Genomic DNA, 14,808 nt, shown 5'->3' with positions numbered 1-14,808 from the left:
CAAAGAGTTCAAAAATGGAAATGGATTGTGTTGGTTGTGCCCAATACTAATGTGTTTCTGAAAAGCACTTTATAAAGAGATGGCAAAAATCATAACTCAAGATATTGATTTTTCATCAGAACTAGGCTTACTTGCCTCACAACCCAACCCAACCTTATAACCCAGTCTTATATCATAAACTCCTGACTTCATTCACGAGTTTGTCAGATCCGTTGGTAATATTGCTAAAGACTGGAAGAATGTATTGGGGTTTTCAGTAGTAGTGAAGTCAAAGGCTTTCATGGCCGGCATACATAATTTTTTGTGGGTTTTTCAGGCTATGTGGCCATGTTCGAGAAGCATTTATTCCCAACGTTTTGCCAGCATCTGTGGCTGGCATCTTCAAAGAATGCATCTCTGAAGATGCCAGCCACAGATGCTGGCAAAACGTCAGGAATAAACCTTTCTAGAACATGGCCACATTGCCCAAAAAACCCCACAAAAATGATAAAAAATAAATTATTCAATTTTTGGCATTAATTGAAAGGACCATGAAGCTTTTTTTTTTTTTTTTTTTTTGGAAATGGCTTCCCTTTATTTCTTATTATAATACAAACTGAAAAACATTTGTTCCTCCAACTAGTCATACAGGTTTATGGAATGATGGATTGTCACATTATACTTGGTCTTCTTTTGTACAGATTTGTTTAATTCAGCTGCTTTGTTAGTTTTGATCTTCAGATGACTCGGATGATTGTATTCATGTTTTCCATTAAAAATTATTGAAGTAAAAAAATAGAATAGAATGGAAAAGTAAGTACTACTTACAAATGAACAATAAACAAAGACAGTATGTTAAAACTATGGAAAATGATCCATGGCTTGTTCGCATTGAAACAAAATGACCATAGACAAAGCCTCTAGATTTTAACCTACTGACCCGGGAAAGTGTTGTTTGATGGCAACATCAGGATTCCATTCTGGTTCCCATCCCCTTTCCCTCTGATTTCACAATTTTACTCTGAATGAGGCAAAAGAAGGTCAAGTCCTTTCCTTGCTGAAAGTCACAGATGGGTGATGAGTCATCCCGAAATCATTACTCAAGCTCTGCTGGCCTTGTAATCATATGCTGAAATGACGGGATTCTGTTTTTCTACGAGGGAGCGATTGGCAGGTTTCATATGTCTGCCCAGCCTCAGCAGTTTCAGGCGGCAGCTGTTTTTCTTTATGGTGGTATGGATCAAAAGGCACCTGGAATAACTTTCTGTTGTGTGTTGGGGGAAGAGGAGTTAGGTAAATCTTATTCCAAGTGGCCTCCACACAGATGGAGAATCATATGGGACCCTGGGCATGGAATCAATTTATAGGCCTATGATTCCACTTTCACTGATGTGGCTGCATCTCCTGCAATCTATTGCTGGGATTTGCAGTTTAGGGAGGGGGCATTTAGCCTTCTAGTCCCTCACCAAACTATAAAGTCCAGGATTCAACCACATGCAGCCAAAGCAGTTTTAGTGGAATTGTTGTTGTGTGCTTTCAAGTTGTTTCCCACTTATGGTAACCCTAGGCAAACCTATCATGGTGTGTTTTTTTTTTGCAAGTTTCTTCAGAGGGGGTTTGCCATTGGCATCCTCTATACTGAGAGTGTGACTTGCTCAAGGTCACACAGTGGAGTTACATGGCTGAGCTGGGATTCAAACCCTGGTCTCCAGAGTCACAGTCCAATGCTTAAACCACTACACCATGCTGGCTCTCTATATAGTGCTATCATTTGGTAGGGTGAAAGGGCCCATTACTAGCTAAAAATAAGAGGTCCATATTTAGCTGAGGGTATAATCTAAATACCCTAAAAGGTTCTAGATCCCACCAGATCTTGGAAAATAAGTAGAGGTCTGCCTTGGTTAGTATTTGGATGGAAGACTGCTAATGAATACCAGGTGCTGTAGGCTATATTTCAGAGGAAGTAACTGACACAACCACCTCTGAGTATTCCTTGCCTAAGAAAACCTTATGAAACTCACGAGGTCACCATAGGTCGACAGGTGATTTGAAGACACATGCGCACTACACAAACATATCACACGCACACTATCCTATTAAGGATAGTGCAAAAGAACTGACAAATTTCAAATCCCAAACCAAATCTCATTCACTTGCAAAGATTCCAAGTAAAATATTCTATTTTAACAGATTAATTTTAATCACATTATGTTTAATTCTTTTTTAGGGGGGTTAGATATTGCATTATATATGTATTATGTGCTGTATATTGGTGTTGTTTTAACATGTAAGCTGCTTTGATTGCCCTACAGCACAAAAGTGGGATACAAATTAAAAGTTTTATTTATTTATTCCTGCAGAATGAAGACAGAATTTTCTGAATCATCCAGAGTGAGCTGGGGTTTCTCCTGACATTTTTGAGAGGAGATTCAGAGGCAAATGAACAAACAGGCAACCTGTCTGTAAAAATAGCAACATTTCACCCAAGCTTTTCAACTAAGGAAATAATAATACTAACAACAAATAAGAGTTTCTTCCCCAAGAGAACCTCTGTGATCTATGCCATTTTCAAACAAAACCTCCACCTCCCAATATTTTCCCCCATAGGGCTAGCAATTTTTTTCTAGAAATGCACAACACACTAAATGCACAATTTTAGGCTGCATCAATAAAAGTATAGTGTCTAGAGATCAAGAGAAGTAATAGTGCCACTGTATTCTGCTCTGGTCAGGCCCTACCTGGAATATTGTGTCCAGTTCTGGGCACCACAATTCAAAAAGGACATTGAGAAACTGGAGCGTGTCCAAAGGAGGGCGACTAAAATGGTGAAAGGTCTGGAAACCTTGCCCCATGAGGAACGACTCAGAGAGCTGGGGATGTTTAGCCTGGAGAAGAGAAGGTTAAGAGGTGATATGATAGCCCTGTTTAAATATTTGAAAGGATGTCATATTGAGGAGGGAGCAAGCTTGTTTTCTGCTGCTCCAGAGAACAGGACCCGGAACAATCGATGTAAACTACAGGAAGAGAGATTCCACCTCAACATTAGGAAGAACTTCCTGACAGTAAGGGCTGTTCGACAGTGGAACACACTCCCTCGGAGTGTAGTGGATTCTCCTTCCTTGGAGGTCTTTAAGCAGAGGCTAGATGGCCATCTGCTGGAGATGCTTTGATTTGGATTTCCTGCATGGCAGGGGGTTGGACTGGATGGCCTGTGCGGTCTCTTCCAACTCTATGATTCTATGATTCTATGATATGATTCTATTATTTTGCATGAAAAAAGCAGCCACTAAATTACATTTGGAATGCTGTACGCCATCAAAAGATAAGGCCTTTAACATCTTCCGCTGAGATCCAATGGGGGTTCAGTAGATGACCTCATTTGTCCATTGATAGTACAGTTCAAAGACATGGCTATGTTAGTCTGGGGAATCAGAATGCAAAGGGATCTTGTAGTACCTTTGAGACTAGCTGAAAGAAAGAAGCTGGTAGGATGAGCTTTTGTAGATTTCAGTCTACTTCCTCAGATGCATGCATCTTTTAGTATCAAAGGTGCTACAAGATCCCTTTGCACTCGTATGCCCATATTTAGCTATGGGGCCTAGCTAGATGCTTCCTCTGATCCCCTATAATCTCCACCAGCCATGGGATGACTATTCAGTCGGGGTATCGCAGCAAAACTGTGAGTCGGAGGAAGGGGCATTGGTCATTATGGAGCATGGAGAAGTGTACCAACCTCCACCATGACCAAGACAAAACAAACAAGGCCCATGCACATATGCAGGTGAAGGGTGGACTTATGTTTTCATATGTCAGTAACAGGATGCAGGCTGATACATCCAAACTATGATAGACTCATTTTAGTCATGTTGGCTTCTGGGAGAATTCAAGTTTCATTTGTTCTCAGACCCATTTATTTGCCTCTTTAGTGATACAGTCAGTCCTCTGTATCGGTGGATTTGTTATCCATGGATTCAACCATCCATGGCATGAAAATATTTTAGAAATATACAAGTCCCAAAAACAAATCTTGATTTTGCCATTTTAAATAAATAACACCATTTTACTATGCCATTGTATTTAATGATTTTCTCCCTGTTAGTTTTCTGCACCATCCAGGTTTCATTTCCAACCACAGAAATTGGAAATGCTATGGCATGGATGATCCTAACTATTCTATGATATATCTTTACACTTGTACCTATAGCCATATAAATGGTCTGCACAACAGACCCAGCTGTAGTAGATTGTTTTCCAGATTACAAAGGCAGAAACCAAACCCAACCAAACCTTGCAGTCAGTGCACACACTACTCCTTGTGGCTCATGACATGTAAAATAACTTCCTTATACAGTGGTCCTGTCATGGCCCGCCACAAGGAGGACGAGGAGGACGAGGAGAAGAACTCGGCTCCTCAGGTACAGGAGGAACCTGAGGCTGTGCCAGGCCCCAGTTCTGCCCTGCTAGGTCCCAGTTCTGCTCTCCCAGCCCCACTGGATTTGGCTCAGCCAGACCCTAGCTCTGTTGGATCTTCTCCAGTGGAGCCTGGGGTTCAGCAGCCCAGCCTTGCCCCAGTAGAAGTGCCAGACTTGGGAGACATAGAGCAGCAGAGCATTGAGGTTCCTACCTTCAGCCAGAGGAGATCAGAAAGGGTGTGCCTTTGGTGTTCCAAGAGGCTTGCTGAGAAACGCTCATTAGCCACTCTGCAGCTGTGATAAGGGAGCTAGATATAAGACACCTGGCAGACACTGAGCTCTTTTTCTGAGTCTATTGGTTCTCATTAATGGATGCTGCTGGATCTGACTCCTGGCTTCCTAGACCTTTGGCTGCCTTTGAATCCTTGACCTCGGACCAGACAGATTGACCAACCCTCTGGCACTCTAGACCTCAGACTGGACTGGTAGTATTGTTTTCTGTAATCCTGAACTTTGGACTGGCTAGTGGCTTATTCTGTTCGGACGTCGTTTCGCATTGTTGCTTGAGGAACTGTTTCTTGGCAGCTTGGTGTGGTTTCCTTTTGCCGAGCAAAATCTTATCAGCCTTGTGAGTGTGTGTTGGCAGCATTCCCGGACAGGTCCCTTGTTATCTGCTGGAGTTTTGGTTTCATGACCACCCCCCCCCCCCGTGGATAATAAAATCTGTGGATGCTTGAGTCCCGTTAATTACAAAGGCATAGTAAAATGGTGTCCCTTATATAAAATGGAAAATCAAGGTTTGTTATTTGGAATTCTTACTTTTTTGGAATATTTTCAAACCACGAATGCTTGAATCTGTGGATTAAAAATGCATGGATAAGGATGGCTGACTGTACTATTCATTCTCAAAAAACAGTGTGTACCACACCAGGAATAAAGGAGAATTTAGTTTTAGTTCTTTTCTGTGAAAATGCCTTTATATTTGGGATGGAAAGTATTTGAGATTTTAAAAATTCCTGTGCCAGAAACAAATTCCTGATCACTAAAAGCCTGACTGTCAATCCTTGGGACCTTTCATACTACACAAATTTGGCTAAAATAAAATAAAAATAGTGTGAGATCCCCTCCCACATTAATTCTGAAGCAAGGCTGTCCCACTCTTCATGAGTTCTTCATCTTTAACATCTATGTAATGAGGAGGCACAACATGTTGGGAAGAGCTGCATTAAATGAATTTGGTTAGTAAAGATGTGTATGGGAAAGGGGGGTTAGGTAACAGGTCTTCTCATTTTACAGATAAGAAAACTGAGGTTAAGAGAAAATGCTCGTTCTGAAAAGAAAATCTATAACTTACTTTGAATCGAGATCTCTGTCAGTCCTATGTTCTCCATCAGTATACCAATGCCTTCATGGGAACATAGGATCTTGGATCTTCTTTCTGTATGATAGTAGTCATTGGACAGTAGCAAGAAGGCAGGACTACTTGTCCAAGCCCTATGCCATAAATTCAGAGCACTATTGTTGTAATTTGCCTTCATGTCGTTTCTCATTTATGGTGAATCTAAAGTTAACTTATCATGGGGTTTTCTTGGCAATATTTGTTCATGGTAAATTGCCTTCCTCTGGGGCATAGAGAGTGTGACTTGCCTAAGGTCACCTAGTGAATTTCTATGGCTAAGTAGAGATTTGAACCCTGGTAGGGATTGGACCTCAGGTCCCTCAGTGTCCTAGGCTAACTCTCAAACCATAATACCATGCTGGCCTCCATGGGGGGGAGTTATATTCTTGGATTATAAACCCCAGTATTTTCCAGCCAGAATGCCCACTGAAAGATTATTAGAACTTTAGTAAGCTCTGCCCAAAAGTGTAATCACCATCACACCGCATTGCCAAAAAGGAACAACCAAGCGGGACAATGGAGCCATTGTGGTGTAGTGATTTGAGCATTAGGCTACAGCCTTGGAGACCAGGGTCCAAATCACCACTGAGCCAAGAAAATCCATTGGGTGACCCTGAGCAAGTCACACTCTCTCTGCCTCAGAGGAAGGCAACGGCAAACGCCCTCTGAACAAATCTTGCCAAGAAAACCTCAGGAAAGTTTACCTTTGGGTGGAAATTACTTGAAGGCTCACAGCAACAGGGAGTATAAGTTACTGTTGGCACCAATGGAAGCCTTAAGAAAGCATAGAACTGCAGTGTTACTGAGGAAAAAGAAATGATGATGGCAGACATCCAGCCCCAGGCCATTACTTCCCCTTCCAGTGCTTTAAGCATTAGCTTCTTAAGTCTTTCTCTCATCTCTCTTCTCCCAGACACCATCTTTATAAAGCTGTCAGACTAAAATGGACATTGGAACTAGAAATAAGGTGGAGGCATGTTTGCTTGTTTGATGCTGCACCCTCCATTCCAATATGTGATGCCTTTTCTTAAAGCACCTAGAGACATTACCACAGAGAGCTGCTGTTATGTTTAGGTCAGTGTGGTACCATTTCTTTTGTAATATTTGTTGTTTTGTGCCTTCAAATTGTTTCTGACTTATGGCGATCCTAAGGCACATAGGATTTTCTTGGCAAAGTTTGTTCAGAAGGGGTGTGCCTTTGACTTCCTCTGAGGCTGAGAGAATGTGACATGCCCAAGGTCACCCAGTGGGTTTCTGTGGCTGTGTGTGAATTCCAAACCTATAGACATAGTCCAATGATCAAACCATTACCCCACACTGACTCTCTTTATTTACCACACAACTATTTCTGTCCAGCTCTTCTGCCTGATGACAGGCTCCAAGGCAGCTGGCAACAAGCCTTGTAACCCAGATGGCCACACAAGTATTAAAAGGGGCTGATGGGTTACATCCATGCCTAGAGAGTCCACAGCACATGAGGCAAATATTGTTGGTTTGACCTACAAAAGAAAAATTATGCCAGGTTGCTTTGATGGATGCTAATTTAGTCCCTTTAGCTTTACTGTATATCATCAACATTCCACTGATTTGTCCTTCCTTCTAAGGTTAATTATGCTGTCCTGTCAGAGGCTGAATCTAATAAACAGATTACTGGCATGTACAGTATGTAGTATACACACAGTGTGTCACAACTATAGTGCCAGCTTGTTGTTATGATTAATTGTGTTACGCTGACATTGCAAGGTAAGATGGGGATGTTGAGCTAAGCAGAGGGGAAGCTTGGTACCACTGCACTCTGAGGTGTCATGACCAATAGATGTAGAAAGTTGTGCCATGGCACAGAAATAGGGGAACAGAGAAGAAAAAGGAAAACCCATGGAGAGGATAGAGCAGGTCATGGCAAACAACAGGCCAAGTCAGGACATCACATGACTTGAAAAGCATCCAGACATTCAGGAAATCATGTATGTCCACATAAGCCTATGTATCTGCTACACAGTGGTAAGTACTAGAATGTGATGTGTATTATTGAAAAACACACAAAACCTGTTCTGCTTGGCTTGCACACAAAAGCTTGCAATGCGGGTAAATGACTACATTGTGCATCAGCACAACTACCCCAAGATGCAAAGGACATCAAGGGAAAATGCAAGAAATGCATTTTGCCCTTATGATAGTAAAATCCAGAAAGGGAACGATGAGGAAATATCTCCATATACAATAAGGGCTAATATTGTGATGCAAAACAGTCCCAAACACACTGAGCAGAGACCATGACTGCCATCCAAAAAACCTTGGTGGCTACCAGATAGCTCTCTGAGTCTTTCAAACATCTTACCCTCCTTAATTCATTTAACTGGCACCTCAAGACTGATGGTTGTGCAAATATTTCCAGTTAGCAATACTGTACATCTATTTTTCAAAACCAGGGAGCACTTCAATCCTGACTGAATTATTAATGTTATAGCACTGGTGATCTACAAGGTACCTTATAAGCATGAAGTGTAATGGGAAATTGAAATAAATCTGTGAGAACAGAGCTTGCTTCTTTTATTTTTCCTGAAATAGACAGAATTACACTTTGATAAGAAGACTGGTGCTGGAACATATAGATATGCAAGATTGAGCAGCAGGGGAGAAAATGATCCATGCCATTTGAAATGTTCTCTTCAAATGTTATGTTAGAGGGGAAATAGTGTATATTTGATTAATCAAATATTTGTTGTGTTCTTAAGAGAGGCTAAATGCTGGTTTTGGATGCTCTTTGATTGAAGCAAGTCAAACCATTTTCATTCTTACAAGGTAAGGAGAGTTTCATGTTGTATGTTTATCACTGCTTGACTGAAAGATTAAGAGATCACTTAGGCACATGATAGAACCACTGCTGACCAAAATACCACATCATCCGACAACACTAGGACATAATGTATTCCAGAAAGAGATGGCTCATGAGATCAACAATAAGAAAAGGAGCATCAAATGATGTATCTATGTGTGAAGCATACCTGGGTTGGACCCGACTTGAAGGCATTCCCTAGCAAATAGCAGACCAGCAAGATGCAAAAGCATCACTGCTTCTTTGCTTTCTCACATCTCCACAAGTGCAACTCTTTGGCTTGGGAGAATTGGACATGCTTTTCTGTGAGAAATTCTGCTTTCTTTTGGAGTTTTTCTGGGCAAGAGGGGAAAAAAACCCACAAGAGAAGGTGTGCCCTGCTCCTTCTCTACCATGTCAGAGGGGTGCCCTGGCCTGCATGTCACAAAAAAGTTGGGAAGGAAGAATGGGCACAGGCAGAGCAAACCAGGTTGCTGCATGAGGGAAGTGGTTCACAAAACATTGTGTTGTCTTTTTCTCGCAGGGTAGGATACATTCTACCTGATAGACTTTCTGAGCTGTGCCTCTGTCCTCATGGCTTGGAAGAGTGGACCATAACACTGGCATTAGCACTACTCAAAAGTGAGATGTGGTCATTTTAACAACATATTGTTTTGTGGTACCATAGGTCAGTGCTACTTAAACTGGCGGTTCATGGAAAACCTACTGGCTGGCAATCACTGCAAGTTTCCGGGAAAGAAAGAAATTGCTGTAGTGAATGGGCACAAATATGTTATTGGTCCTTAGCAAACATGGAGTGGGGGACAGTGCAATTGCTAGTCCCTCAGATCAGATCAGACATGAGATGCACTACCACAGTTTATTATAATGTTATGCCTTACTTCAGTATTGGGGAACCTCTCTCCACCCCACTGAAGGTCACATTGTCTTAGGAGAAAATGGCCAGGAAGTATGTATACCTGCAGTAGATAGTTTGAAGCTGGTGGTGTTTGCAGCTTATATATTTTTTTAAAATCCACACATTTACATGACCCATCCATTCTCCCTCCCTCCCTCCTCCCTGCTTCTCTCTCTCACACACACAAATACACACTCCTGTGCACATATGGTCTCCTATGTCATATATAGATATCTCATATTTCTAGTAACCAGTTAAGAAGCACAAAAGGAAGGAAGGATTGGCTGGAAGGAGAGGTTTAAACAGAAAACTGAATCTTAAAATAGACATACTTGGATCCAGAGGTGGGCATATTGAGAGCAACATGTTCAATTGGATTTAAATCAGTCATTGTTCTGTTGGTTTCAGCACAATTACTCCATGGATGGACTAAACTCACAGCAACTGCTGTCATTTCTATGGAGTTTTCTTTTCTGCACTTCTGTATACTAATGTCCTTTATGATTCTTGTATATTCATAGATTATTTCTAATTAAATAAGTAATTAAAAACCTGACAAAGAGGCAGAACAAGGAAAAGAAACTTGCATGTGCTGTTGCTTAAGTAATTCTTTCCTCACTGCACTATCTTCCACAGAGAGACACAGAGATTTAGAGAGATTCAGAAAGAGAGAGAGGCATACACAATAGAGTTGAGTTTTTCCCTTTTGGGGAAAGCTTTCTCTCAGACCTACATTTCATGCAAAGACTAGAGCAAGAGAAATGTGAAGTGCCATCATTCAGTATATGCCCCTCTACACCATTTTGCCTTCCCTTGGTAAATGTACTGAAATAGATGACAATGTCAAATGCACTGAAATGATGGGGAAAGGATATAAGAGCATCCATTCCAGCCTTCCTCAAAGTGGTGCCCTTCAGGTGTTTGGGGTTACAATTCTCATTACCCCTGACTACTGCCTACATTGGCTGTGGTTGATGGGAATTGTGATTCAAAACACAATGGAAGGCATTGCATCAGATGGGTGATTTTTTTGATACAGCAATTTTACTGAGCATTCAAAATGCTTTGCTTGTATTATCTCAGTAATCCAAACAACAACTCTATAAGGTAGTAGTAGCTTGAGTGTTGGACTATGAATCTGAAAACAAGTGTTCAACCATGGAAACCTGCTGAGCGACCTTGGGCAAGTCACACTCTCTCAGCCTCAGAGGAAGGCAAAGGCAAAACTCCTTCTGAACAAATCTTACTAAGAAAACCCCATGATAGGTTCACCTTACAGTTGCTGTAAGTCAGAAGGCACACAACAACAACAAGGTAGTATCTTTTCAAATCAAGCAGAGAGGCACAGAGAAATGGAGGAAAAAAGACAGAGAGACTCACTCAAAGCTCCCTTTATGACTGTTTAATAACCACTGTATTGTCCTACTAGCAATCTACTCAGGGTGACGACAAGCAAAACAGGGAGTGATGCTTGTGGAAACTTTGGAGAGTTTTTAAATTTCACAAGACTCTTCATCATATGTTGCCAGATTATTGTTTGCTTTGAACAACATTAACATTTAATTGGTTGTTCTTCTCACCCTTCCAGGCTTGGCCGTCTCTTCCTACTGAAGCCCCCCATCCACCTTGCTTGTAAGTGTATGTACAATACAAAACCAAAACAAAACACATTCTGTTGACGCGAGCAGCTTTTGGCAGCCACTGAACCTGGAACAGACAACTCGCTCCTATAAGATCTCTCCTGATAAACCACAGAACTAAAGTTGTGGTGAAACAATTGCAGGAAACAGGCAGAGGAAAACGGTTGCTGCATCAGCTTGGAGGATTGAAAGCGTGGGCAGGTGTTGAGGGGAGAGCAGCATAACCTTGGAAAACAGTGTGTGAACTGTAATCTTTGGAGAAGCAAAGGGTGCCACCATCCCATTAGCTGCCACCCAGAATGACACGTTCCTATTTACATCCCTCTTGAAAGACACCAATAACCAGATATATTGTCTGTCCTAATGCCTTATGGATTATGGCCGTTGTGTTTTATTCATCCTAATGAGCTTGAACGACAAGAATACTGCTAGACAGGATGACCATGCTTATTATTGTTTTATGCTCTGAGGCAAATACGAGGAACACTGAACCCACTCTTCCTTTTCCCCTTCTTCCTTAATATCATCATGGGAATATTTCAACCCACCCATCCACACCTATAATGGAGTTTCTTTCCAATTCCTGTCCTTCTCCAAAAAAAAAAAACCCTCCTGCCTTTACCCACCCCTACAGAAATTAAGCCTAAGCAGGTGAGGCTTGGTTAGTACTTGGGTGGGGGACCAACAAGGAATACCAGGTGCTGTGGGCTATGGTTCAGAGGAAGACAGTGGGAAACCAAGTATTTCTTGCCTAAGAAAACCCATGAAATTGATGAGATCATCACAAGTTAACAGGCAACATGAAGGCGCACGCACACACAGTGTGCAACTTTAATCTAGGGAAGCAGGAGATGCTGCCACAACTACTTTGCACCTTCTGTTGATGTCACCATTGATGCTCCTCTGAGGTTACTTGGAGGAAAGTAACTCCCAGTCCCTAATGGCATTTCTCCTCTTCTGTGCAACTCCCATGTGTGTAAATGCGTTTGTGGTGCCACAGGGACTGCATATTTTCCATTAGTGACAAACCCTGGGGGGAGTCTAAGTGTCATGATGAAAACAACACTAGACCCTCCCAGCATTTTCAAGACAAGCCATCACGGTTTTGTGGACTGTGGCCCACTTTACCAAATGCAAGAATTGATATTGTCAGTTGATATCTGACTATCCATTGGCTGACTAAGGACACCAACTCACAGATTGGATACGTTCTGCTCTGTCCATGCAAGGTTATGCTTGGCGAAATCTGTCAGCCTCTATGGGGCCACAAGATGTGTGTGTGTTGCTATCTCTGTGTGTTCTCCTCTTATTTTTTGGGCCCACTGTGATTTCCTCTGTTGCTTTTGTTTAGACTGCAAACTCTTTGGAGACAGAGACTTGACATCCATGTCCATCATTGGTTAATATATTTACTGTCCTTTTAACAAAAGGAAATCACTGAGGTACAACATAAATGGGGCCATTGCAATAGGTCCAGATAATACTAAGCCAGATGACATGGAAGGTAGATCTCTGGGAGTAAAGAGAGTGTAGCTGCTGCTGCACTTGTCTGTCTGGGAGAAATCTCCAGACATAACCTTGGAGTATTTCTACAACCTGGCGTAGTGGTTTGAGTGTTGGACTAGGGGACCAAGATTGGATTCCCCACTTGGCCAGGAAACCCTGCATGACCTTGGGAGAGTCATACTCTCTCAGCCTCTGGGGAAGACAAGGGAAGCCTCCTCTGAACAAACCTTGCCAAGAAAACTCCATGATAAGTCCAAATGACTCTAAGTTACACACAACAACTGCAACATTTCTACCTACTGAAATGGCCAGCAAATCACTACAGTTCATTAGAATCAGGATTCCAGTCCCATCTTGGCGAAAAACAGGGCACCTCTGCCCTTCTTTCTGCCCTTTAGAAACATTAGGGAAGCGTCCACACTGCAGAAATAATCCTGTTTAGCACCACTTCAACTGCCGTGGCTCAAGGCTAGGGAATTCTGGGAACTGCAGTTTGTGGTGGCACTACAAGTGGTGCCAAATTGGGTTATTTCTGCAGTGTGGATGCAACCTAGTAGGAAGAACCTCCTTCCTGGCTGCTGTTGGGAGAGTGGAGCAGACTCCCCGGGAAAGCCAGGGGCTACTCTCCTTCCTGAGAGGCTTTCACCTTTTCCTTGGAAAGTGGTGAGAAGGCCACCCTTCTTGGCTCAAGGACCCGGAGGAGGAGGAGGAGGAGGAGGAGGAGGAGGAGGCCTTGGACTGGCCCTTGGAACCCGGCCCCAAGGCGCTGGGAGAGGGCAGGTCCGGGGCCTCAAGGCGGAGTGGATTTGGCCAGTGGGGGGCAAGGGGGGCAAGCTTGGCCAGAGCTTCCATGCCTGGAAAGCCCCCCTGGCAAGGGAAGGGAAGGGGGTCCCTCTCTGGGACATACTAAACCAAATGACAGTCCTTACCCAGAGGGAAGCATCCTTGTTCACAGAGAATCACTGGAGAATACTTGCCCACAGGAAAACACTGGCGATGTTCCCCATGTTTCCCTATAGGCAAGTAATGCCCCATATCCCCCTCTGAGCAAGTACTCCCCAATGTCTCCCTATGGGCAAGTATGCTTCAGCCTATCCCTAGAGACCAATATTCTCCCTATACCCCTGTGGGAAAGCATGCTCCAGGGTCTCCCTATGGGCAAGTATTCCCCAACATTCCCCATAGGCAAGCGTGCTTCAATGTCTCCCTATACTAGCCAGGCATGCTCCCCTGTGCCCCTCTGGGCAAGGAATGCCCCTCTTCCCCAAGGGGCCAGGGCCCCCTCCTGCCCTGCCCTGCCCTGCCCTGACCTGCCAGGCTGTTGTAGCAGTCGACCTCGGTGCTCTCCAGGAGCTGCCTCTGGGCCTGGCTGAGGCGGGCTCGGGGTCCGGGCTGGCCTTCCTCCTCCTCTTCCTCCTGGTCGGGGGCCAGGAGCAGCCCCTTCATCTCCAGAAGCGCCCGGTGGTACTTGCCGATGGCTTCGCGGAATTTCTTCTCCTTGTAGCACTGCGCCCCTTGGCTCTTGAACTCCAGCGCCCGGCGGAGCAGCTCCGGGGGCTCCGGGCCAGAAGGGGGGCCCGAGGCAGAGGCAGGGGCAGAGGCAGAGGGGGGCCGGCGGCAGCAGCAGGAGGAGGAGGGCCCGGGCCCCGGCGCCTCCCTCGGACCCTCCATGCCAGCGCCAGCGCCAGCGCCACACAGACAGACAGACAGACAGACAGCAAGGGCGCCTCGTCTTCTCCTCTTCGCACTGCTGCTGCTGCTGCTGCTGCCACTGGCAGAGAAGGAGGAGGAGGGCAAGGTGGCCCAGCCCCCGCCTCTCTCTCTCTCTCCTCCTCCTCTGACTGGAGCCCCTCCCGCCCCAGCCCCAGCCTCCCCCCAGGACCAGGAGGGATCCCCCAGGCCCTCCATTCTGCCTGAGCAGCACTCAGAAGCAAGGCTTGGGGCTCCTCTGCACAGGGTTGGCAGCTCAGCGGGGCCAGGCTGGGTCCTCCTTTCCCAGGACACGTCCTCCATTTCAGCCTTCCTGTCCAGAGGGGGTTCCAAAAGGCCCTCCATTTTGAGTAGGACCAAGCAGCATGGGCTTGTATTTATAGGAGTGTTTTTAGCTCAGGGTGACTAGACTTGGTCCTCCTTTTCCA

At 44.2% G+C, this 14,808-nt stretch overlaps 1 protein-coding gene across 1 annotated transcript in view; it reads right to left on the bottom strand.

Moving 5' to 3' along the window:
* The window catches only part of TTC9 (tetratricopeptide repeat domain 9), a 57,824-nt gene extending 43,390 nt beyond the window's left edge, over window positions 1-14,434 (bottom strand). Inside the window, exon 1 of the mRNA XM_042444970.1 lies at window positions 13,981-14,434. Coding sequence (XP_042300904.1) covers window positions 13,981-14,341 — 361 coding nt within the window. The 5' untranslated portion in view covers window positions 14,342-14,434. The remainder of the gene's footprint in view (window positions 1-13,980) is intronic.
* Window positions 14,435-14,808: the final 374 nt, after the last annotated feature.

The sequence above is a fragment of the Sceloporus undulatus genome, chromosome 1 (genome assembly GCF_019175285.1).
Source record: "Sceloporus undulatus isolate JIND9_A2432 ecotype Alabama chromosome 1, SceUnd_v1.1, whole genome shotgun sequence".
Classification (NCBI taxonomy): Eukaryota; Metazoa; Chordata; class Lepidosauria; order Squamata; family Phrynosomatidae; genus Sceloporus; species Sceloporus undulatus.
The sequence above is the reverse complement of the archived record's forward strand: the minus strand, read 5'-3'. Positions and strand labels throughout refer to the sequence as shown.